Below are 27,045 nucleotides of genomic sequence, written 5' to 3' on the forward strand. Positions count from 1 at the left end.
CATACAAGCTAGACCAGAGCAGGTGGTAGAGTAGAAAGCAACGGGACCTCAGGCTCAATGCACCTGAATGCTAAGAGCTGAGAAAAAAACTTTGAGTTTGTGGGAAAGTATTTATAGAGGGATGCAAGGTGGTGGACATTTCCATATGCAGGAAATAAACAGCACCAATAGTTTCTCACAAGCCTGTCCATCATCTGACATCAGTTTCTCATAATGCCTTGGATTCCTGCTATTAGCTTTCATCGTGAGCAATCACAGTGGTTGCTGTAGGATGAGGTTAGGGCGTCCGGTGAAACTTCTGAAGGACATGGCTTTTGACAAGACAGTTATCTAATTCTTGGCAAAGAAGGGAAAGGAAAGAAGAGTCAGCTCATGCTTTTGTCTGCACTTGGACTAGGTCTAGAAATTACTACTCTTCTTTACTTTGCTTCCAGTTCTAGACACTGAGAAGAGGCACTTTTATTTAACCTTTTTAACAGCAAATGTGCTTTGCATTAAAAAAAAAAAATAGTAGTTCTATTGTTTTCTAGACCGGTGGTGTCTCTTAATAGTATACGGGTAGCAGTGCCTAATTTGAAATGCTAACCTTATGTCAACACCCCTACATTACATAAGCATTATAGAAAAATCTGAAGCATTAACTTCTTAAGTAATAATATGTTTTAAAGACATGATATCTACAACACTTGTTGCACTGGGTGGACTAATCATATGTGTTTAAATTAAACAAATTAAACTAGTGGGGGAGAGAAGGGAGGAAAGAGAGGGGCAGCAAAGAGAGAGTGAGGGAGAGGTAAAGGGGAAGTTGGGAGCAGGGGAGACAGAGAGGAGGTAGAGGGGCAGGAAGGGAAGGAGAGGGAAATGTTGAGAAAGAAATGGAAATAGTGTATGATCATCTCACATTCAGGTTTGTGGTTGGGAGTGATGATGTGGTTGGGAGACTCATGAATCTTCCCCTTGTTTGGTTTCCTTTCCTGCTTGCCTTTCCAGAGACTGAGTGTGATTCTAGGGCTTAAGGGTACCTGTTTCTCATGGAACATTTTTTTTTTTTTTTCTGGGCAGACTTTGGAATCTCCCCATGTCCACTCTACTGTATAGCAATCCTTCTCTAACTTTAAAAGAGGCCAAGGAAATTCTAATTAGAGATCATATTTCTTTGGGGCTTAACTCTTCTTTTTAATCCAGTCCTCTTGATGTGGGTCACTTCAAACATCCCCCACCTTACCATTTAATTTCCATTTCTAATGCCTACACAATTATTCACATGAAGTCAGAAGAACTACAGGACATGAAAAAAGGTTTAGATTCCTATCTCTGAGACAGAGGGGCTATGAAAACAGAATCAGAAAGGACAGTTCTATGTACAGTTTCTGCTTCAGTTATTAATATTTTTTTCTGCAACACCAATATTATGACTTTAGAACAAGAGCATGTGCAATCAAAAGCAAAACTGAACAGGACAAAAATACTCCATCTCTTTGATCCTGGCTCAAAACCAGGAATTTCTTATCCTCTTGGACATGATAACCAACTCTGATGCAAACACACCGGCAAATTTCGGATATACAATGCCTGTAAAGATGGCACATAGAATGTCAAGCAAAGAATCCTGTGGAAGGGGTTGCACAGGACAGACACTCCAGGGAATGACTCTATTTAAACAGACCCAGAGTCTGACTGTGCTCCCCACAGGGCACCCAGACTCAAGCTGTTTGGGTACTTAGGAATGTAAGTGGAATTTCTGGTGGAAACAGCCAGCGACCCACACCCCCTTCCCCCAAAAGACAAGAAAAGATATCGACTTTTAATTATGCTGAAACCCTGGTCGCAAAGGAGAAGGCACAACACCCTGGTTGCCAGTTCCCTTCCCCTCTGGCTGATTTCCAAACCTACTTTTCCCTTCCTCTTGGGCTAGGGGCTAGGGTGAAGTGTGTGATCAGAACTGGCTGTGAAGGCTGATTTTAACATAACAAATCAAGGCTATGTTACTTGAAAGACCAAAAAAAAAAAAAAAAAAAAAAAAAGGAGCTGGTATCTTCTGTGATTGCTAGGGTTCTTTTTATTTGTCTCTAACTTTTAAAAAGTAAAAATGTATTTTCTCATATTCTTTACGAAAAATAAGACAGACATTACATTCTGCATTTCAGCCTTCCTCAATGTGAAAATGATATGGCTCTGCCCCCCGCCCCAATTCTTAAAGTTTTATTTTAAATTTGATTCAAGGAACTGAATTCTGACTCTTCCTTAGTTCATGTCTTCCATGCTTCAGGAGCTTGATAACGTTTCCCCCTCTTGGCTATAAATGTAAAAACAAAAACAACACAAAAAGAACTAAAAGTCATTCTGAAGCGTACCACTAAGATAACTAGTCTTGACATTGGGTTCTGTAGCCTTCCTTTATTTCATCTATGGGTACTTATAGTAAATTTTTTTTACAAGATTATGATCATTTTCTATTTACTAGAAACACAATTAAAGGCTAAAGAATAAGCCATCCTTTAAAAAAAAAATGAAAAAGTTAAGACAGCTGTGCTATTGAGTTTGTAGTGCTGTAGTGACAGAAAGAAACCCAGATGAAACAATTATGAATTTCATGAAAATAGATAAAAATCCAATTGGAATAATGAGCTGTGCCCCACTGAACACCTGTTTATACTCTTAATTTTGCCTTAAGGAGATACTACTGATGTCCTCCAACAACAACAAAAATCAATAATGGATCAATATGGATAAACATGTTGGGCACGACCTTTTGTCCTAAGAGACAGTTAACAGCTGGGTTCAGTTTTACTGGGATTTACTTAAAGACTTGTAACAGTAAATAATGGCGCATTTAAGAATATTTGCCTGCTTTGATTTAGTGAGTTTGGCAGGTGGCAGTGGCCTTTCAATGGCATATGGCTTTGGGAAATTACATCAATATATGCATACAATGTGTCTTAGCCTCTAGTTCAAGCATCAAATTAATTAGCAAAGAATCTCTGGTTTAACGTTTTATGAGCAAATATTCTCCAGCACTGCTTGAAGAACACACTGTGAAAAGACAAAAGAAAACAGAGTAAAAGAGCCTGAAAAGTTTTGCAGGAATTTTTAAGAATAGCAGAATGCCCAAATAGAGGGGCAGACACCCTATTGTCTTGCGCTCCTACAACCTTATGAGAGGCATTTCCAGGCATGTCTAAGGAGGCAGTGTTAACTTCTTTTCAAAGATAAGTTACTTATAAGTGTAATACTAAATGAAATAGAAAGCACACAATCAATCTATCTCAAATGTTCCCATTAGGGGACTTACGTGGTGTGCCCTTTGTAATCGGTGAGAAATTTGGGCATCCTTACAGGGGATATTAAGGATATCCTTGAAATTAAATGAAAATGCAGACAATTACTCTGAAAATGTTTTATGTTGCAATTCCCTTTATATTTCATGTTTGGAAGTTAGAGAACAGCACAGAAAATCCGAACTCAGTGTATGGTAAAAACTAAACAGGGGTTTGAGTTTGAGGTTTTTGTTTTTTAGATTTTGTTTTCAAAACAGTCCACTTTTAATTACGGAGTCACATTAAGAAAAGCAAATGATAATTTTTGTAGTAGCCATAATCAGCTAAGCCATATTCTGTTCTAAGATAATTTTGCAAAGAAATTCACCTTTGAGGATCAATGGGCATCATATTTTTGCTAATTACAGAAACCTGTAAATTTGATTTCCTATGCAATATCCTGTAGTTCATACACAGGGAAAAAACAGTTTCTGGCATATTTGTGCTAGAATTTAAGCTATTTCCAAAATATCTGGCAGAGGCCACTACTTTCCCTGAGTACTACCTGTTTGCTTCTTTTATTTTATTTTTTGGTGTGCAAGAAATGTTCTATTGATAGAAAATTAAGCAGCATTGTAAAGCCACAGTGTCTATTAAAATAACTAGATATTGCACTTGTCTTAACTTTGGATATTTTGAAGGATATTACACTTGCTTTCATGTAGAGAATTCATTTGGCATGATTCCAGACATGTGAAACTTTAGGGACAAAGTGGCAATAGAAAGTGTATTAGTTCCTTTCTGAGTTTTATGCTCTTATGGCTTACTGTGGTCACAAGTGGGTTCTTTATAGCTTAACATGGGTAAGTAAATATATTAAGATGAACATTTATAAGTCCCAACATATCAATGTTATACTATTATCAAAAGTCACTAAAATATTTTATTAGTTAACTATAATAAACTTTGAATATGAAATACCAAGAAAAAAAATCAAATGAACTTTTAAACTGAACCTGAACTGGGGAGAATTAGCCTACTTCAAAAGCCAGAGTGCCTATCCACCAAGGGGAAGCCTTTTACATATTCTCTTTAGCAAAGAAACTGACCATATTCATTTTGAGATATATATATATAGATATATATAGATATATATAGACACACTCACACACACTATACACACACACACACAGCTTAAAAAATCAGCTCGATCCAGCTTTCATATATGCTTGGAAAAAAAGTGCTTGGAAATCTTTGTTGCTCACAGACCCCTCTCAAATCACCTAGCAACCTCTCTCTTTACTGCTGTTTTTAATTTCGAACATTCAGCGTTCAGAGTCAAAGATTTGACAGAGCTGATGCAAACTGTAACTTTAAAGCACAACAGAAACAGACGTGGAAACTTTTAACAAATTCAAGTAAAACGGTCCCTACCTTTTTTTTGAGAGTACGATGGCGACTGCACTTGAGAAAAAGTAGGCTTTTCTTCAGTGAAATATTCAGGTTGGCTGTATTGATTCAGGGCCATGTCCAAGTCAGAGTCCTTGCTTTTCAGCATGTTTCCAGGGTAACTACAGGTATAAGGCTGATTCACTGCCCAGGCCTGTTCCATATATATGTTGTTACTGGGCACAGCCTGAGCGTTGCAACCACTGTAACCCGGACTATCTTCGAAATACGTGTAATAATCAGTGGCCTGCATGTAGCAGTTGCTGCCGGCAGCCGAGTGCACTTCATATACCTCTTGCATGCAGTAGTTCATTTTGTTAGCCCGCTTCAGTTTCTACTTTACATAGACACACACTCTACGCATGCATTCACCAGCCCCATACACCCTGAGAGCCGGGCATATACACCGAGAAGCGTCCATCCATACGCATGAAATGAGAAGGGAAGATGAATAAACACCACCACCAACACAGCAACCCAGCTTGCTTTACTTTGGAATAGCACCTGATGTGCTAAAATCCTATTTAGGTTGAGGTGTCTTTTGAGCTCTCCTGCCATTCAAACATATTGGAAAGCAGCTTTCTGACTATCAAAGGTCTTAAGCAGAGAATGCAGCTAATTCCTGGGGAAGATGGCACACAGGTAGGGATGACCGTCACTCAGCTGGAAGAGTGACAGCAAGAACGCTCCTGTTATTCCGAAGCTGGGAAGATCCATTTTATACGCTTGTTTTTAACCGCTTTTAACGCGATTAGAAAATGATTACTCATTGTGATGTCATTTTGGTTGACAACTTAAGCATGAAACATCATAAAGACATCTTAGAGAATATCCTTGGATACGCACAAAATCCTAAAATCAATAATCCAGTTTATTAGCACGACCCAGAGAAAATCCCAGTAGTAACGAGATGACTGACTCCAAAACATTAATCTAGTCATGCAAGTGCTACTGGTTAAATCTGTTGGATGTAACGGATGGGCTTTTAATAGCAGGATCCAACCATCTTCCTAATGACACACAGGCCCTACCGGTTGTAGAAACATGCCAAGGAAAGCCACTTCTGAAAATGCTTTTCACGGGTGTCTGTGAATGAGTTCTGTTTTGTTCCTTGCAGCTGATGATTTTCTACGTCATTAGCACTAATCTACATGAGGCCTAAAGCTTAAATTAGCTTTGCTCATTCTGCTTTTATGTTTTGTTTATGAGCACGAGGGAGAGTCTGTGCCGGTGCCCTTAAATGAAGAGCCTCTACTCTAATAGCACTGTCCCCCCCCCCCCCCCCCCCCCCCCCGCCCCCCGTCCCCTCCGTAGTTTGTACAACAGCAGTCTTGGAAGTAGTGTGTAGATAGCTGTGTACATCTACCATTTTATTCCAGTCAAATCTGCTTTTGAGATTATTTTCGAGCTTAATTGTGATTTAAGTCGTATTCACGTGCTTGAGGTTTAAAGACCGCGATCAAAAGAGAAAAAGCATTTTCTATAAGAATCACCACATCTTTTAACTGAGATGCTAACAAATATCGAATTACACCCTAAATGCTTGCTGAGATGATTACTAAGGGTTTTTCTCCAGGTGGATAAGCATGTGTATGTCCACCGTATGTGTGTGTTCTAGGTCATGATTCAGTAAGGGCCAAAGCTGCTTTCTTTTCTCTTTCTTCCAGAGACTCATTGTGCAGGGCTGGGACTCAGGTGGTGACATTTACACCTTGTTTTATGACCTTGTTGGTATTTCCCTCCTAAGGGACCACAGACACTGCAATATTGTAATACTCAATAGTGAGACCTCCTCTTTGGACATGAAGTTCTAGTCAACTGCAACATGGGATTCTGGGACAGGGCTGCGTGACAGCCATTCAGCAAACACCTATGGGGTGTCTGTTAAGTGCACAGCAGGGAGGTGGCTGTGGCGGGGGGGGGGGGGGGGGAGATCAGAGATGGTTGTCCCCAAATTTGATCCCACCCCTGCCACTAAGTAGCTTAGTAGCACATGTATTCAATATACAGACTGATACTCAAGGCAGTCTTTAAGCGCTGGTGATTTTATAAACAAAGTAAAGGAGCCATTGATTCAAGGGAAGAGAATAAGCAAAAGGTGAGACAGAACAAGGGAAGAAACCCAGGCAGACCTCATGGATGTTTCCTAATAAGACTCCTGGAGAGAAACTGCAACTGAACTATAAGACAAGCAAAGGAATTTTCTCCAAATTGATACATTTGAGTCAGGAAAGTGAACTGCAGTGTCCCAGACAGCAGGAAAATTACCATAAGGAACAACAAACATAGCTAACATTTTAATAGTGTTTTTACTCTCTGATTACTCTTAAAACGAATAAAAGATTTATTTGCAAGTGTTTTTAAGAACACATACACATAACATTACAATTAACATTTTCTCCCTACTGAAAATGTCAAAACATTTCATTGGAAGCAGTGACTGTTTTCCGAAAACCCCAGAAAAAAGGATCCGGGCCTTATGTGTTTTGTCTGATTTCATTTATTTATCTCAAATTTCCCCACACTAATCTGAAAATTAACCTTTCAGTAAAGCAGTTTTCTTTCCTGGCAAACATGCATGTTCTAAGTCCTCTCTTTTCTGGTAAGGAGCCGCATGTCGGATCCATCCAATTCCACAGTTTTGCCCACTACATTTCCTGGCTCCCTTTCTATTTCACCGAAGGCACAAATCCAAGCAATTTCTTGCTTTTCACCAGTAACGGTATCAACCAAAGCCAGAGCCTCAACTTTCATTTCAAAGGAACACTTAAAAACACCTTCCAGAAATCTCCAAATGTGCTTAGACAAATGAGTGGTACTCTGCCCCAGAACTGGATACACATACTGCAGAGAAAAAGGAAGGAATGGTTCTGGCAACGTTTTCTTCCTCGAGTTTTACAAGACACGTAGAAGACTTCCGAGAATCAATGGCATTTTTACTGAATCAAAACAATCCTGAGTTGCCTCAGAAATCTCTGAATAGGAAATGAAAGTTCCAGACCATATTTAAGAGAACTCACTTTCTCACTAACTGTTATCTTTTGGAGAACACAGTACAAAATTTTCTTGAATGCACTCCTTGCTCCAAGTGGGGGATATTCTTTACGTGTAATAGGTGCACGAAACTCTCATTACCGTGAGTTGAAAATGGAGTCCAGCGCTCATGCTGAATTTGAAATATGGCCCCTCACACCCTGAGGAGAGCAATCACAGTGCTGTCACTTGTGATCGATCTGGCATGCTTCTTTGTGAAGTCGATAAAGCAATTTAAACATATTATGTGTCACAAATGAGGTGAGCTTTGGTAAGATTGTTTTCTTATTTCCCAGGCTGACTACTCTAATTTAGTTACTTAAAGGGAAGCTTAAATAAGACTTATTTGACCCATAGTGCATCAAACTGCCTGAAATAAACTTGGGAGGGCTTTAATAATTCTCATTAGAAGCGTTTCAATCAATAATAATTTATTATGTAAATACATCTCTGTCTTCAGCTGGAAGGAAATAACCTAAAAGGAAAAGACTAATAATATTGCTTGGAAAACCTCGTAGGTAAACAACAAACCCTCAAGGTCTCTGAAGGAGGAAAGCTGCTTCCTTCAGTCTCTTTTCCTCTGTTGTCATCTGTGTTGATTCTCAAATGAGGCTGCACATTGGCATCACCCAAACACTAAAAAACATTGATGCCTATGTGCCATGCTCAGAAATTCTGATTTGATCAGTGTGGGGTGAAACGTGAGCATCAAGATTTGTTTTAAGCTTATTTATATATTTTGAGAGAGAGAGAGAGAGCAGGGGAGGGGAAGAGAGAATCCCACGTAGACTCCACACTGTCAGTGCAGAGCCTGGTGCGGGGCTCGAACTCACAAAGTGTGAGATCATGCCCTGAGCTGAAATCAAGAGTCGGATGCTCCACTGACTGAACCGCCCAGGCGTCCGAGCATCAAGATTTTTTAAAGTTCCTCAGGTTATTTTCACGGGCAGCAAAATTTGAGAACTGCTGTTCTACTGGGTGTTCAACCATAGCCCCTTTACCACGTGCCAGAGCATCCTTCATACTTCTTTTTGCGCATCTGCAGTTTCGCTACATATTTCCCTTAGTTCTTAAAAATTTACCGTCCACACCTCGACCTGACTCCACCTGTCCTTGAGTTCCCTGGACAAGCAGGGGCCACAGGCCAAGGAGACATACCAAGAAAGAACTAAATCCAAGGAAATGTGATAGCTGTTACATGGGAACGCGGGAACAATCTGCCTAGCGAGTTGGGCAGAACGTTATGGAAGAGGTGACCTGTGAACTGGCTTTTGAAGAGTACACAGGATTTCAACAACAGACGCCAGAAATACAAGACAGCTGAGGAGAAATGTCTTAGGGAGACTGTTGGCAACTACACTTGCAAAAAAGCACGTGAAGATAATTAATAAACCTGAAAGTAATGTTAATGCTAGCTTAATAATTTTTCTTTCTTTCTGCTTTAGTAAGAGAATATCTAAATTTTAGTTGTGCAGTGGCCTTCGGGAAGAAACTTTTGTTTCCTAGTCTCCCTCACACATCGACGTGTCTGTGGGAATAACTTCTGGCCAATGAGATGTGGTAGAAGAAATGTTGTAAGGCAGTTTCTAGGAAACTTAAGAAACAACTGGTGCATCTCATTTGCTTCTTCTAACTATTGGAATGTGGACATGATGTCTGTAGCCCCAGCCATGATTTTGGCCCATTAGAATGACAGCTGTACTCCAGATGATAGAAGAATGAACTGGAAGGAATCTAGGTTGATGAACCTAGCACTTTCACAGAACTGCCATACTAGTCTAGATTGTGAGCCTTGGGACTTTTGTTTGTTTTTTTTCTCCACAGGAGAGAGAAGTGAACATTTCATTTAGGTAGTGCTTTCTCCTTTGGAAAATAGTGATAATCTTCACAATAACTGATGAGGTGGGTACCATTAAGAGTCAATATAAGGAAAGCATTAACTTTTTTAATTAAAAAAAGTTTTCATTTATTTTTGAGAGGGAGTATGAGAGCGTGAGTCGGGGAGGAGTGCAGAGCCTGACACGGGGCTTGAACTCACAAACTGTGAGATCGTGACCTGAGCCGAGATCAAGAGTTGATTGCTTAACTGAGTGAGCTACCCCTAAGTAAAGCATTTAGAACAGTGACTGGCATGGTAAGTGATAGAATTATGTGTACGTAATAATTATTATTATCGGAGTGCTTTAGGCTCTCTTAGACTTCCTCTTCTCAGTTGACATTTTCACTGTAGGTTAGGAGTCAGCAAGCTTTGGCCAGTGGGACAAATTTGGGTCACTACCTGTTTTGCAAATAAAGTTTTATTGAAACACAGTCACACTCATTCATTTACATATTGTCTATGGCTGCTTCTGTATCTACTCTGCTACAGTGGCAGAATTGAATAGTTGTAACAGAGACCATATGGCTTGCTAAAAGTATTTAGTATGTTTTATTTTATTTATTTATTTTTCAGTATATGAAATTTATTGTCAAATTGGTTTCCATACAGCACCCAGTGCTCATCCCAAAAGGTGCCCTCCTCAATATAGTGTGTTTTAGAGAAAAAGTTTGCCATCGTCTACTGTGGGTGATTGAACTCATCTTGTTTGATGGCTTTTAAAAGACAGGTAAATGCTAATGACATCCAAATGTATGTCTCCTCCCAGATGTCTCTCCTAAAACCAGAATCTGCTATCCAGCTGTCAGCTTGACATGTCCATTGGCACAACGAATAGGCATCTACAGTTTCATTCTTTCTAAAATCTGTTCCTCCTGTAGTCTTTCCATCTAGGTACCACCATCCACCTGGGGGTTTAAGCACAAAGCCTTGGTGCCTCCTTGACTCCTTACTTGCCCTCACGATCTACATCCAACCTATGAGCAAGTTCATTGTTTCTTCCTCCAAAATATATCCTGCCTTGGAGGGAGAGAGAAAATTAAGGGGATTTGTTCCAGGCCTGGGATTTGACATTCCCACCTCAAGAATTATAAAAAAACTTTGAGTTGATAGGTTCATGCCCAAGTCAGACCGTTTTGGAACTTTTTACTTCCTCAGTCCCAGGTACGTTAATTAGCATGAATCACTCTCCCCTTGAATATTTTTTACTTAAAATTTTTTTTTATGTTTATTTATTTTTGAGAGAGAGCACGAGCAGGGGAGGGGCAGAAAGAGAGGGAGACACAGAATCTGAAGCAGGCTCCAGGCTCTGAGCTGTCAGCACAGAACCGGACGTGGGGCTCGAACTCACGAACCATGAGATCATGACCTGAGCGGAAGTTGGACACTTGACTGAACCACCCATCTGCCCCTCCCTTGATTATTTTAATTGTGTGATCCTGACTAACTGGACACCATGGCACTGGATTAACAGTCAGATGATGTTCCCAAAGTGATCCACAATACCACACAGTGTCCCAAGAGATGCTTTGAAGAAGAAGCAGTAACAAGGGGTTCTGTGGTCAAATGAGTTTGGGAAATAATGCATTGTATATCCCTCTTTTAGAGATTTGGAAAAGAAAAGTGCCCAACTTTGTATGACTTCACGTAACTCAGTATTTCCCAAACACATCTGATCATAGAACCCCATGTATCTGGTAACATCTGCTACAAGTGTTCCGTGAAACCTATTTTGAGAAACACAGAATTCTGTTCTATGAATATATTGCTGGAAGCAAGACCATCTATAAGGATACATCACCTGGAAGAGCGGTCTTTTTTCCCAGATTGCACCGAGGGCAGACATGTTTTTGGTTTTTACAAAGGAGGAAAGCGACCAGCCAGAAGAGGTGGGCAGGACACAAGGTCATGCAAATCCCAAGTGGCCACAGAACAAGACTGGGGCCTTTAGGCTCTGGGATTGAGTCTGTTTGGCAGGAATAGAAGCTCAAAGCCCTCCTCTTTTAAAACAACTTGTACTCTTTGTTTCTAATTTTGCTTTTTTTCTCTGTTAGTATTTGAGAAAAACTTTTTTGATAGTTCCAGCCTGTTACAGCTCTTTACTAAAAGATACTAAGGGGAGGCTTTTGTTTGCAATCCATCACCAAGAACAATTTGCTTTTGCAAAAATGTGCTTGAAAAAGCAACAACATGGTTTACTAGCATAAAGGGAATGGATTCCGATCTGGTGTGATGGGAGAGAGGGCTCTGATGAGAACACTGTGGTGGGAACAACACACTCCTGGGGCCCAAGATGTCAAAAGCAGCCCCAGTAACTGAATTGAGAGCTGTCCAAGGATATGGAGGTTCTCAGAAGGCAGTCCTGGTGGCCTCCCCAACTTGGATGCTCTTTCCAAGCCCAAGGTCTGGAGATTGTGTTTTATTTCATTAAGGTGGAGCGGTTTCCCTAGCGTAGTCATGCAAAAGATACCACAAACACGGTTACAACAGCCTTCCACTAGATGAAATGTGTCAGTTTATAGACTGAGTGAGGTAAGCCCTTTGTAGTTCCACAAAGATTGGGTCAGGCCTTAGGCCAGTGGTTCCTGAACCAGCAGCATTGGTATCTCCTGGAACTTCTTATAAATGCAAATTCTCTAGTCCCACAGAGACTTTGTGGGGTGAGGCCAGGGATTCTAATGCAGGCTAAAGTTTGAGAACCAGGACCTAGACCAAATGAAAAACGTATATATGCAGAAGCGAATACAGACTAGCACCTGTAAGGCTGGGAGTTGAAAGAAAAGAAAAGCTTTTGAAAGATATTTTAGACCAATGTTGTCAGCACTGATTCTTCTCTCTTCTAAGCCAACAGTGGAATGTTTGCTCTTTTCCACGAATGAACATTTGATTCAAAAGCAAACCTTTAATGGCTGATATAGTCTGACGAAGCTTGGGCATCATAGTCCAGAAAACATACAATAAAGCTTCAGTTTGGTGTGACTTTACTTAGAACCCTGGCTAAATTTATTATTTAGCCGTAATTATTTAGCCTCACTATTATTGGTGAGGTCTACCACATGTTATTTTCATAACCAAACAATAAGACTGGTAGGCAAGTATTTCCATTCACTTTACAGAGTGGAAACTGAGAGGTTGGTTTTCTCACCCTTACGTAGCTTTTGGCTCTTGATTTGCTATTTTAGAACTTGCTTGTCCCACTTCTCCGCACTGCTTTTCTAAGAAGAAAATTATTTCAATGTTTTGAAAGTTCTGGGCCACTAATTATATGTTTCAACATAAATTCAAGGTCACTAAAATGACTTATCCGTTTTTCCATACAGGAGCCTAATTTAATGCCTCTTCGTATATTTATTTTGATCAATGTTTTCCTCTATCTCTAGAAAGAAAACCTCTTCAATATTTCACATTTTTATGAATATACTTTATGCTTAGCATGAACATCACATAGGCATTTATTATTATGTACTCTTTAATTAATGAAAGAAAGTAGATCCCTTTTGACTTAGGTTAATGTGCTGAGATGATGATTTCATTGAAACTCACATGGATGGACTTGATTTGAAAAGTTGAGTGGTCGTTTGAGTGGGGTGGTTTTGACATTTAACAGCTATCATAAACTTTCTTTATTGCAGAATAGCATGTTACAGGTTAATTTTAAAACAAATTCCCTAATAATAGGAATAATGAATGAATGAATAAGGAATGATCGAGTCACCTGCATTTACTTTGCTTTTTCACCTTTAAGAACAACTAGTGCAAAATCTAGGCTCTGCCACAATTGATGTGGTTTTCGAAAGATTTATTCTTTGTTCATTAAAGGCTCCATTCTTTCACTTGTATTTAAAAATGTTATGGAGAATAATTTAAAGGTTCAGACGGAGTAGTGATCCCTGCTACAGTGTGGATGGACCTAAGTGGAAGCGGACCCAGTCCGTTTGCATGCTTCCATTTCTGTGCAGCTCAGTAAAGGCACATCTATAGGGGCAGGAAGTAGATGAGTTGTGGCCAGGGACTGGGTACAGGAGTGAAGAGTAACTGTAAATCGGTTCAAAGTTTCTTTGGGGTGATGGAAATGTTCTAAAATAAGATTTTGGTGATGATTGCAAAACTCTGCAAATATACTCCCAATTATGGAACTCTACACTTAAAACAGAGGAATTTTATGATATGTAAATTATATCTAAATAAAGCCTTATAAAAATAGATGTGGGGTTACAAATAGCTTGAGCTAATTAAAACTGATCATCGAAATAAACAGAGTTAAAAGTTCGAACCATTTATATATCAATATCATGTGTAGGAGGAAGACGTAGCCTTCCTCTGAAAATTGCAACCCAACTAAAAAGACATATCAACAAGCAGGAAACACTATCTGATGCACGGAATGCTTCGTGTGTTAAGTGAACGTGGAGTGAAGTGGAATTATTACTTCTGAAACAACACCGGTGACACTCTTTCTTCCTCTTCTCTAAGACAAATGCCAGTCATCCAGTAGAGTATTGATTATAGCTTGGTCGTCAACACAGTTGCTGCTCATCTCCAGTCTAGGCACAAAGCTCACCCAGCACGTCTAATTGGAAACCCCATGCTGGTCTCAGTGAACTTTTTATTCTCAACACATGGCACAGCGCTGGGCACACAGAATATGCTTAGGAACATTTTTGGTGTCAATGAAGATGATCCGAATCTGGTGAATTACCCAGGCATGTTCAGAAGCTGTAATAAGAGGTGGTGCATGCACCGTAAGTGCTCTAGTAACATCTCATGACAGCACAAGGAAATAAATGATTCGTTCCGAGGGGGAATGGAGAAATAAGCAGAAAGGAAGTGATATTGGGGCTGGCCTTCAAGGAAGCAGTGAATAAAAGAGGATTTGTAGAAGAGTTTTCAAAACTTGGATCTACCTCATGTTGGTACGTGGAGAGCCAAATCTAGAAATGGTTCTTCATTTTATTTCAAATACCAGAGTAGCCTAGAAAGATACATAGTTGCTATCAAGATTAACCTAAGATACATTCCAATCTTATTGTTTTGTAATGTAATAGGATTGGCCTGTGGAAAGAAAAGAATGTCCAGTTAAAGCATGAGAAGAGAATAAAGAGGCAGCATCTGTATCTGCTATCTTCAGAGATCTTCAGACTGCAGAGAATCTGCTTTCTGTCCCTACCACAAAGAAACGTGTCCCCCAGGTATCATACTGTCATGCCAACTTTAAAAATGTCATAAGTGACAGAGAAGCAAATAACTTTTACTCTTGAGAAGTTCATCTGTAGCGTATTGAATGGATGCTTAATAAGAGGGCTTCTAGAAAATATACTTCCTTCCAACCCAATGAGATAATGTACAAGCTTGTCAATAATGATGGAAACCTCTTCACATGAAGATGAAGGAGGTTTGGAAAAGTGGGAACTATTTCTGAATGACACACTTAAATTTTTATAGGAACAAACATCACATGATACAGGTTTTTTGGTTTTTTTTTTTTTTTTTTTTTTTTTTTTTTTTGTAGCATTTTGGTCAAAAGTACAGAATCTGATTCTAATCATGAGGAAACATCAGTCAAACCCAAACTGAGGGACGTCCTACAAAATCATAGGCCTGTACTTCAAACATGTCAATGCCACAAAAAAACACAGAAAGGCTGTTAAACCATTACAGATTAAAGCAGATAAAAGAGACACAAAAGCTAGATGAAATACATAATCCTGGCCTGAATCCCGGACCAGAAACAAAACTGGAATAAAGAACAATTGATCGTAGCCTGGATCAGCCCTGTCAGGAGGCTAAAGGAGTAGCATGGTTTGCTAAAAGAGCAAACCCACGAAAGCCTCCAGAGACAATCCTTTCTCCAGCCCTGGTCTCAGTCTCTACCCCCACTCCTGGGAGGGAAGAGAGGTGGGCACATTTTATGAAATTTACATAAAGTCTATAGATTAGATAATGGTATGCATCAATATTACATTTCCTGATTCTGAGCACTGCAATGTAAGCTTTCTTTTTTTTTTTTAATAATTCTTTTTAAATGTTTATTTATTTTTGAGAGAAAGACAGAGTGCAAGTAGGGGAGGGGCAGAGAGAGGAGGGAGACACAGAATCCGAAGCAGGCTCCAGGCTCTGAGCTGTCAGCTCAGAGCCCGACGCGGGGCCCAAACCCACGAACTGTGAGATCATGACCTGAGAACCAAAGTCAGATGCCCAACTGACTGAGCCACCCCAGGTGCCCCTGTAATGTAAATTTTCCAGGAGAATTTCTTTGATTTTAGGGGGCGCTCTGAAGTATTTAGAGTTCAAGGGGTGGGTATGATGTCTGCAAGTTACTCTTGCCTGATTCTGACAAATACAAACAAACACATACATATATTCTCACACACACTATGGTAAGGTAAATGTGGTATAATGGTAACAACTGGTGAGTCCAGATAAAGGTTAAATGGGAGTTCTCTGCATTATCCAACATTTCAGCTGAGAGTACTTTAAAATCACACATAAAATTGAATTTATAGGTTTGCCTTAGCAGATCTTCCAAGAAAACATGCAACTCACTCACACTTGAAGATGGTCATTTTCTACCAGTTTTGTTTTTCCAATTGAACTCTTAAAAACTCTTTAAAAAAAGTAATCAAATTTGCAATAAAACAACAAACAATCAAATAGCCTTCCATTCACCTAGGAAAAGTGTGTCATATTAATTATATATATATGTATGTATGTACATGTATATATATATATGGTGATTGCCAGTCTTATATTATTGATATTGCAAAACTTTTTTTTTAAATCATAGAATGGGCATTTGTTTTCTTTGTTTGGGGAAGAGATAAGACTCAGACATAGAATGATCACTTCAAAGGAAAGTTAAGAATGAGCATATCATGTGTAACCAGAAAGGGATAACAAGAAAGCACTATTCCCTATGTTTGACCATAAATATTAAATAGGACGAACTCCTTGCAGATACGTGTTTCCCTGGAAACCCATTCAATTGAAAATCCTGCAAAAATTAACATGTATTTTTTTTTCTCCCTTAAACGGCAGGAACATCTTTTACTGACACATTTTTGACCTTTAGTTTTATATCTTAGGCTTAGTATAAGAAGTTCTTTCCAGATCTAAGCAAACAAAGAGCCAAATAAATATCTTTTCATTAATTCTGAGGCTGGGCTTAAGATAGTAGGACCTGTATAAGCTGCAACGTGAGTAGTTGAGGTAAAATTTGCCACTCATCAAGTATTGCCATCTAGACTAATAGACCATCAACCTCCCCCCCACCCAACACTCTTAACTCAAATGCCAAGTAACCTAACAGAATAGATAATTGAATTAAATAGTCATACTTGCAGTGCCATTCTATGTTTTCAGAGGCAGTAAAGTTCAATAAAGTCAAGTCCCTTGTATAAGTCAATACTGACAAATGTCATGGGGATAGAGGTTCACCAAAAATAACTCTGTTTCAGTCAATGCCATGGAGAATGGCTTTTGACCATGGAGGATTTCTGATTCTCATTTCCAAAGCCCAGTTGATTTTGGATTTCTGGTGTCTCTCTAGTGTGGATGGAGAAGCGGGATCCTATTTATTTCAGTTCAAGTTAAGGAGGATGAATTGGTCCAGAACTTGAAAAGCTGATCTCTAAATAGAACTCCTCAGTGGCATCAGCCACAGAGTAGACTAACTACGGAGAGAAACCATCCCTGTGTCAATATGGGTCGTATGTACAGGTGAAATGGTTTCCCAATATCACTCTTGCCTATTTTGTCTGCAGTGTCACTATAATGCAGGCTACCTTTGGTGCAGAGTCTCTGCATTTCCAGGGGCTGTACTCAAACCCAAAGCCTCTGCCCTGGAGAGGTAAGGATATACTGGCCACCAATCCTTTCAGAGAATAGATTTATTATGGAGCATGAGTATGTCTTTTAGAAACTGACGGGGTAAAAGCCCAGACTTACTGGGGAATTGAGAATGGGCATCTACATAGACTGAACACTTCTGTGCTCCTCTCCAAGGGAGGTAAGACCATTGAAAGTGACGGTGCAAAGCAACTGATTGCCTAATTTGTCCTGGAGTTGCTATGTTTTTCTGGTAATCACAGTTTAGGTTTTGGGGGTTAGTACTGATTTAGTGTATTTTGTCCTGTTTTCCCCACAAGGGGAAATATGGTTATTGTATTGGAGTAGCAGATTAATGGAGTGCAGATTAATGTCCTTGGTTCTTTATGGTCAATCAATCTCTGATTATATTCTCTGCTGGAGAGAATTAGTGATTTATCCAAGGTTAAATACCTGGTAAATGTCATACCTAAGAGCCAAACCATGGTCTTCTGTTCTCAATATTCCCTACGCGCCTACCAAATGCCGGGGAACATTCCTAAGATTTAATGCAGTAGGCCAGCTAAGTAATTTGAAGATTCTTGAAATAACTTTTTTTTCAGGGTTATTGAGGTACAATTGACAAATAAAATTGTAAGGTATTTAAAGTATACATTGTGGTGATTTGCTGTACACATACATCATGACAGGATTTCTTCCATCTGGGTGATTTAACACATCTGTCACCTCAAATATTTTATATACATTTTTATATGCAATTGTATATAAATGTACACAATATTGTCTATATATAAATATATACAATGTATAGATACACATATACTTGTTGAGAACATTTAAATTCTCCTCTTTTAGCAAATTTCCTTAGGCATTACTGTGCTATCAATCTTGGAATATCTTGATAGCCCCAGATCAACATGCCATTCAAACATTTGTCCAAATTTTACTGGAACCTCTGTGTTCAGTGTCTTTTTTGGCAAGACGTGATACAGGTGATGCAGTTCTTTAGAGCACTCCGTCACAGACTGAACCGTGGGTAAATGCCACCTCTACCGCCCAGCACACAACCTGAAAGCATGCACATGACAGTCCTGCTCCTTATTTTCTCTCTCTCTCATCCATTCCCTGCTATCCTCACCCCTTCATGGCTCCTTCCAGCCCATTCCTTCCATTGCCATTATTGGACCCTGTCAAGGGAGAAAGGAATCCTACCCAGTTCATCCACTTGGAGACACTAGTGACTTGATATGATATCCAGCCAGGAGGTTTGCATTTGGAAAGACCACAGGGAATTCAGGACAACCTGTGGGAAATGTCTGGAGCAGGGAGATTCCAGCGGTCACCTCTGATGTCTTTGTAAGACTGACTCTCCCAACAGTACCTTTTCAACTTCAGTGCAAGCTCTACAAGTTAACCATCCACATTGTACATTATCTTGTTTGAAAACTACCCGTTGGAAGCATCCAGGGATTTGGCTGTTGTATCTGTTCCCCTTGTATCCATAGTATCCTCAGCATTAGAAACTTCAATTCTGTCATTATCTACTTAGCGGTTGTTCTCACATTGCGTTCTACATCCCTAACATCCAGTCTGCTTCGGGTCTTTCTAAGCTTCATTATAAAAATAATACACACAGAATCCCACAGTTCTGGGAGATAGGATCCCCGTTTTACGGATGAGGAGACTGAGACTAAGAGATTCGCTCAAGGCTCAGTGGCTGATTAACAGTAGCACCAGAATCTGACCTTGGACTGTAGGACTAGATATGCGCTGAACCCCTCTGCTCCTGTCACACTAGGTCTGACTGCCCTGCACCTTCCCCTGCATGTAGGCCAGTGTTTTCTCTGTGGCTTAGATTCTTTCCTTGGGGTGCCAGCAGTTTCTTTGCCTTTTTGTGTCATAAGGAAGTATAATGATGAAGAGCTCTGGTACTGGAGCCAGACTGCCAGAATTAAAATTCCAGTTCAGCTCCTTCATACTTTTCTTGGTTTCTTATTTAAATGAAAAAAAAAAAATTTTAAGTAGACTTCCCACTGGGCACAGAGTCCAATGTGGGGCTTGAACTCATGACCCTGAGATCATGACCTGAGCTGCGATCAAGGGTCAGATGCTTAACTAATTGAGCCACCCAGACACCCCTGAATTTTTAATTTTTGAAAGAGATTGAAAAATATCTTCGCTGTTGCTTAGACTCTTCTTTCAATTGTTTGTGCCTCTACTGTAGCTGTGTATGTGATGTTTTGTTTTGCTTCTCTTCATTTATGTTTATATGGTTGTCAATGTATTTCAAAGTCAGAAAGGGGAACAAAAACTGGAAAAGGGGAGCCCGAGGCTGAAAGAATGTTTCTGTTCCAAGAATAGTTATGTAGTCTCTACTAAATGGCAGGTGCTATGCTGGATGGTTTATACACATTAGCTTTCATCTTTACAACAAATCTGAAAGCCAGATATTATGAGCCCGTTTAAAAGTAAGTAGACTGAGGGTCAGAGAGGTTAAAAAAATCTGCCCTGCAGTGGTAAATTTAAGAGCAAGAAGTTTACCTAAGTCTGTCTGACTATAAGCATATGATCTTAACTTTTAAAGAAAACGGTATAAGTTATTCATTAATGCATTCCTACTGTAAAAAAATCTTGAATGCAGTTGTATGTGGAGTTAGTATTAGCACCCTCCTTTGCTCTACTCTTTCTTTTTTAAGGTGCCTAGTGTCACTGGTTGATGTGTATCCAGGACCTTTTTCTGTGCACATTTGTGCACTCACAATGATACAGACTTTTAAAACTCCAAATGGGATCCGACTATACTTAATGTGTGGTTGCTTCTCTATTATGTATTCCTAAAAGGGCCTCTTTTAAAGAATCTGTTTAGGGGCGCCTGCGTGGCTCAGTTGATTGGGTGACCGACTTCGGCTCAGGTCATGATCTCACAGTTTGTGAGTTCGAGCCCCGCGTTGGGCTCTGTGCTGACAGCTCGGAGCCTGGAGCCTGCTTCGGATTCTGTGTCTCTGCTGTCTCTACCCATCCCTTACTCACGCTCTGAGTCTTTCTGTCTCTCAATAATAAATAAATGTTAAAAAATTTTTAAAAAAAAATCTGTTTATTTTTCTAGTGGATACTTTAGATATGCCATAATTTATTTGAGCATTCCCCTGTGGACGGACATTTGGATTGTTATTAATTTTCAACAACAACAACAACAACAACAACAACAACAACAACAAAAACAACAGAGGGGCAAAGAAAACAGGGTGAACACAGATCTTGGTCCGCTGTGAGTATTTCTATGGGATAGAGTATTGTCAGACGGACAGCTGGGTCAAACCATGTATGCATTTTATGCTGTGATAGACACTGCTAAATTGGCCTTGGAAAGCCTGTGGCCTATCCACTGCTCTGTGCTGTATCTCAATGAAAACTGAAGTTGGATGAAAGAGCCTTGAACTTCTGATGTTTCCCTTCTTTGCTATTGCCCTGTTTCCAGTTTTTTCCCCCTCCACTCCAGCTGATGGCTTTCCTTTCTTCTCTTGCCCTCTATTTCTGTCTGTCCTGATCTACTTACGGGGTGCTCTTTCCTGCACTTGAAGTATCAAGTCCCACAACTCCCCTGCACATACCAGAAGCTGGTAGAGAGCACTTATTCTCATGCTGATGGCTAAGGCTCCTAGAGTGCGCTTGAGGTATATGAATCACACTGTGCTCTCAGCTGGGACTGCACACATGATGTATGGTGAGTAGGGGCAGAGTGGAGAGTGGAGATGGATGGAACAGATGGTCGTACTAGTGGAAGGGCTCAAGCTTTTTCATCCCCTAACTTCTAAAATACTCATTTACCTGAAGATGTCCTTGTATTTTACTTAAGGACAAAGATAGCGATCACCCGCTGAAAATGTGAATGTCTAACTTGAAGGATTATAATGCATACAATGGCTCTCATTTTTAGAACACTTTGTTATTTTCGTAAATGAGAATTATATATCATTTAAAACTGTCATCATTGATTTGATTCATTTTTTTCCCCTTATGAAGAGCATGAGTTAATAGTCTGGCCCTTTGCTGACATAAGATACTGTTTTAAAAATTACTTTAACTTGTCTAAATCTTGGGGACTGGCTTAAAAAATTAGGGTATATCTATAAGCAAGAATAATTTATAGCCAATAAAAGTCAGAATTCAGAGCAATACTTAATGACAAAGGAAAATGTTCATGATATGTTGTTAAACATTAAAAGCTGGTTAAAAAATGGTATGCCAGTATGATCCCGTGTTTAGAAAAAATAGAGATGCATAGAAAAAAGAGATATACTGAAGATTTTAACACTGCTTGTCTTTGGAAGATGGAGTTAAAAGATTTATAAAAATTATTTTTGTTGAAATTTTCAACTTTGTACATGAACATGGGAGGATTTTATGATGAGAGAAAATAACTTGTTAGTAAAATTATTTTAACTCTTTTTTTTCTTGTCTTCCTCCAATCTAAGACTCAGCTCTTTTGATATTAAACATAGAATTGACCTACAGAGAACATTCAGTGAGATCACCAGATTGCTGTTCACTTTCTTCTGACGCAGCAGGGGAGGTGGGTCAGTCCTTGCCTCTCTCCTCCTACTGGGAGGTCCCTGACTGATGTTGACCACAAACATCTAAGGATGGAGGTCTGATTGTCTGGATCCAAACCCTGCTGGATCCAGCTACAGGAGTGGACACATCCATCTGGGACTCATCCTTGTGGGACTGGTGAGACCCTGTGGTTCTGAAGAGAAGCTCAGGAAGGCATGAGAGGTCTGCGTGAAGAAGCCTTCTAAGTACTTAGAGGAGGATCAGGGCCCCAGCCAAACAGAGTGGGATTCTCTGAAGGGTTCAAGTCCCAGAGGGATGTGTTACCAGGCTGAGTGATTAAATAGAACATCCAGTTGGCAATTAAGACAAACCAGGCCTAGGGGCGCCTGGATGGCTCAGTTGGTTGGGCGACTGACTTTGACTCCGGTCATGATCTTGAGGTTCGTGAGTTCTAGCCCTCGGTCGGGCTCTGCACTGACAGACAGCTTAGAGCCTGGAGCCTGCTCTGTGTCTCCCTCTCTCTCTGTCCCTCCCCCGCATGTGCACGCTCTCTCTCTCTTTCTCAGAAATAAAAATAAATATTAAAAGAAATTTGGAAAAAAAAAGCTAAACCAGGCCTAAAGGAAGTATTATCAAAAACAGTGACGTAGGTGGCTCTCCAGTCCCAGTCAAGAAAGGGAAGAAAAATGCACATTCCCTAAATGTCCACTAGGTGGCAGGACCTCTCCTATACTAAGAGCTTAAGAGTATGCATTCTTAGGCATTTCCTCCTGATTGTTTTTAACAATCACCCAGAGGGCTGGCTAAAAAACACATTCTTGGGCCTCTTTTCAAAGCTTCCAATTCAGCAGTCTGGATTGAGGCCTGAGATTCTGCATTTCTGACAAGCTCCTGGTGTAGTTAGTGCCACTGGTTGGTGCACTTTGAGCACCACCGAATGTATCATCTCAGACTCTGGGAAGGAAGGAGGTGGGCAGGAGTAGGATGTGGTCCTTGTGCCTAAGCAATCAGTTCAGATTGTGACAAAAACTCCAGGGAGGTGTAGTGTGGAGACAGAAGGGTGGCTTGGGGAAGGGAATGGGGTCGCTTGCTTCTGGTTGGAAATAGCTTCTGGTACTAGAGCAGGTTTGAATTGTGGGCTTTGCAGCAGAATGTTAGGTTGCCAGAGTTCTCATTCTAGTTAAATGTGTTACCAATTAATTTCTTTAGAAGGACTGTAGCGGATAGAAACACAGGTATATGCAGATGAAAATGAAACCGGTGTTCAGACCAAAATGAAAACCAACACATTGAATATGTACCATAAATAAGCGACAAGAAAAACATCAATAATTCTATAAAGCATAATTATTTGAACCGAAGGACCATTTAAAAAATATCTGGTCCATTATAGCTCAATACGTGGTTATACTGCACACGACTGTGACATAGCTGTGGCCATGCATGGCTGACCAGGCAAGTTTGACAATTCCTGACTAGTCCAGTCTCTGTTCGGTGATGTGAACCCACTGATCATGCATTTGAAAGTCAGTGGTAATGTCAAATTGCTAGAAAAGTTTCTAATGCTTACTGTTAGTCTGTATTTGCATCAATAGAGAGTAACGATGACAATTTGTAGAAGGGCACTCATCCACAAACCACCCTTGGAGATGCACTGATCTAGATGGGCTACTTACTGACCTGAGAGACAGGCTTATTGTGTAACTCAAGCAGGCAATTTGTTCTTTTGGCTCTTGCACTGTAGATCCTTAACTTTTTGTATCCTTCGGGACCATTTAGTTCTTGTTAATTCCATTTGGGGTCCTTGAAACGGGGCTCTTTGGATATACTTTCGGTCTTGATGCTATTTTTCATACTCAGACATCAAGGGTAATGTCCTACATATAGCAGGCACTTAATAAACACTGATGGGATAAACGCATGGAATTGTAGCCCAGGACTGAGATATCAAGCATGCTTGGGGGCTGGAAAAAGATAGCCAGGAAATAAATATCCAGCATAAATGGATATTAAAACAGAACTCTCCTCACAGTGATTTTATACAGGTGGCAGACGGGCAGAGCAGAGGAAGAAGAACCAACTCCAAGAAGAAAAGAGCGACTAATCAAGTTGTTTCTCTGGCCTCACAGGTGCCTCCCTAAATAGAGTTGTCCACTGTGAATGAGTAAAATTCAGTTTATACGGTTCATGGGCCATGACAACATTGGCCTTCCTGTGGCATTTTCATGCTCAGCCAAGCCATTGACTCATGTTCATGCCAAGGTGAACCCTGCTGGTTACTGTAGAAACTACCAGAGATTTTTCCTTAGTTGTTTTCCTTTTTTTTTTTTTATTTCTTATTTTTTATTTTTATTATTTTTATTTTTTTTATTTTTTAATATGAAATTTATTGTCAAATTGGTTTCCATACAACACCCAGTGCTCATCCCAACAGGTGCCCTCCTCAATGCCCATCGCCCACCCTCCTCTCCCTCCCACTCCCCATCAACCCTCAGTTTATTCTCAGTTTTTAAGAGTCTCTTATGGTTTGGCTCCCTCCCTAACTTTTTTTTTTTTCCTTCCCCTCCCCCATGGTCTTCTGTTAAGTTTGTCAGGATCCACATAAGAGTGAAAAACATATGATATCTGTCTTTCTCTATATGACTTATTTCACTTAGCATAACACTCTCCAGTTCCATCCACGTTGCTAGTAGCAAGTTTTCCTTTTAATACTAGAATCTTGGGGAAGGACTTTAATGTAATAATTTAATTATATTTTCTTATTAAATAGTTCTCTGACTTCCAGCAAAGGAGAGCTTAATGAATGCAAAATGGGTTATCAACCCTAATCCCCCCGATACGTCATGCCTTACCCCACACTCATCTGTCCTATTCTCCTTCTCCATACCTTACTAGGCACACAGTGGAGCACAAGGAATTTATGTGATTTAATGGTGCATAGCTAATAATACTGGTCACAGTAATAATGATAGCTGTCATTTAGAGAGCACTTATGAGAGGTACTATGCTAAATGCTTAAATATATTATCTTATTTAATTCTATCAACAATCACATAAACTTGCTCAAGGACAGAGCGGAAGGGCTAGGATTCTAGCCCAAACTTGTGACTTTAACCACTGTACCATAGTTACCGCCTTGGATCCAAATAGAGACTGTTTCCTTTTGCTTTTAAGGTATAACTACAAACTGAAAACTACAGTATTGGGAACTCTGGGTACCCAAGGCCAAGATTTTTTGTCAATGATGGAGACATAGATGGAGCCTATGAATGAATAAATGAGTGACTGACTGAATGAATGAGTATGGGTACCAACTGTGAATGAATCAAATTAGTTTGTGAGGTTCTTAGATGACGAGGATACTACAATTTCATGTTGGCATTTCACTGTAAACCAAGGAGTGACATGGTTTTGATGCCAGCTCATAAATTCTGAAGACACACTCTGGTTGCAAATTCTAAGACTAAATCTCAATTATTTCTCACACAAATTTGTGTGACCATGCACACACACAGACACACATTCTTGTCCTATATGCTCTTTCAAAAAAAACCTTATTTTGTTCTTTTTCTAAATACCCATTCAGTTTCTCAAATCCCCAAATAATAGAGAGGCAGTTCAAACACAAATCTTCCCATTCAGAACATGTATAGTTTTGACTACACTCAAATCAGAGCTCATACCACTATTTTATTATTCTTAGATAATTCTATTTTCAGTTGAAACAATGTACACACTCAACTTCCCGGGTCAACTGGTAGTTCTAAGGAGATTATCATGTGTTCTCTGAAAAGCTAAAAGACCAGCCGTTTTTTGATAGAATGATCATGTATTTATCTTCAAGTTAAAACGGTATGTAAAAGTCTTTCATGGCTCATATAGAAGAGCCTTTACAGACTTTCATTAATATATCTTGCTGAGTGATTGCCAGATTTCCAAACACACAATCTAAAACTTAGTCATGAGTCAAAGTCCTTAAAGAAGAACCAAAAGATCTTTTTTCCCCCTACATGCTAAATTGAAAAAGAATGGAAAGTCACATGAACGTGGACATTTAAAAGCACAAATGAATTTACAAAGCACACATTTTGGGGAGCCCTAAGACAATAAAGCGATCAGCACAAAGACATCTGTCAGGGTGGAGGCAACCTGAGGTAAAGACCAGTTAAATCTAATGCAATCAGGAACTTAAGGCCAGTTTAACACTTTTTTTATGAGGTGACAACCTCCTAACACCATAATCTTGCCTTTCAGGAAGATGACACAAGGATTTAATGAGTAAAAGAAAACAACTTAAAAACCTCTCTTTTGAGCATGAATTGTCTGTTTGGGTTAAAGGTAGTCTTTGAGATCCCATTAGCCATCGGGAAAAGAAACACACACACACGCGCGCGCGCGCATCAAAGGCAAGTAGTTATAGAACGATAGCAATGTCTATTTCTACTCAGATTCAAAAGCAGAGTTAAAGCCAAAGCTAACAACCCATCTGCTAATTAGAGAAATAAAAATGTCTTCTCCTCAAGTGTCCAACACAACATGAAACTGAAATTAACTGCTTTCCTTTGGGACTCATTTATTTATGTTCAAAAGAAGATTTGGGGATAAAGAAACCCTGCAACGGAACAGTTGGGGAAAACACATGGACACTGTGCATTGGAATAAATGGAGCTGAGCACACATTTACAACAGAGATTTTTCTCTGCTTGTTGAAGAAACACTTGGTAGGGTCTAATAAAAATCAGGTTACCTTTACATTTCTTCTCTTCTGTTTGGAAGGTCTGGGCACTTGGGACACTCTGATCATTCACATCGTCATGGTCCAGATGGAATATTGAGCTAGTCCAAGTGGCCTGGATGAGATGTGGTGATGTCTGTTCATTTTTCAATGCGCTGCGCCTCTCCGCATGGCTCTTCCTATGTAGGCAGGCTTCAGACATTCCTACTAGCTTCCAGTCGTGTTCTCGGTCTGGACAGTGCTTTGGTTTGTCCCAGGCTGGAAGGCCATTTTCTGGAGGGTTGAAAAACACGAGATGACGAGCTGTTGGCATTGTC

General features: G+C 39.8%; 1 protein-coding gene across 18 annotated transcripts in view; it reads right to left on the reverse strand.

Moving 5' to 3' along the window:
* THRB (thyroid hormone receptor beta) overlaps positions 1 to 27,045 on the reverse strand; it is a 384,269-nt gene that overhangs the window by 50,545 nt on the left and 306,679 nt on the right. For 17 of the 18 annotated variants that reach the window (XM_060638542.3, XM_078432406.2, XM_060638544.3 and 14 more), the window contains one exon: positions 26,741 to 27,001. The exons of the other annotated variant lie outside the window; for it this stretch is intronic. In XM_060638542.3, coding sequence (XP_060494525.1) covers positions 26,741 to 27,001 — 261 coding nt within the window. The remainder of the gene's footprint in view (positions 1 to 26,740; positions 27,002 to 27,045) is intronic. 18 annotated transcript variants of the gene reach the window in all.

Source organism: Panthera onca, chromosome C2, assembly GCF_046562875.1.
Source record: "Panthera onca isolate mPanOnc1 chromosome C2, mPanOnc1 haplotype 2, whole genome shotgun sequence".
Lineage (NCBI taxonomy): Eukaryota > Metazoa > Chordata > Mammalia > Carnivora > Felidae > Panthera > Panthera onca.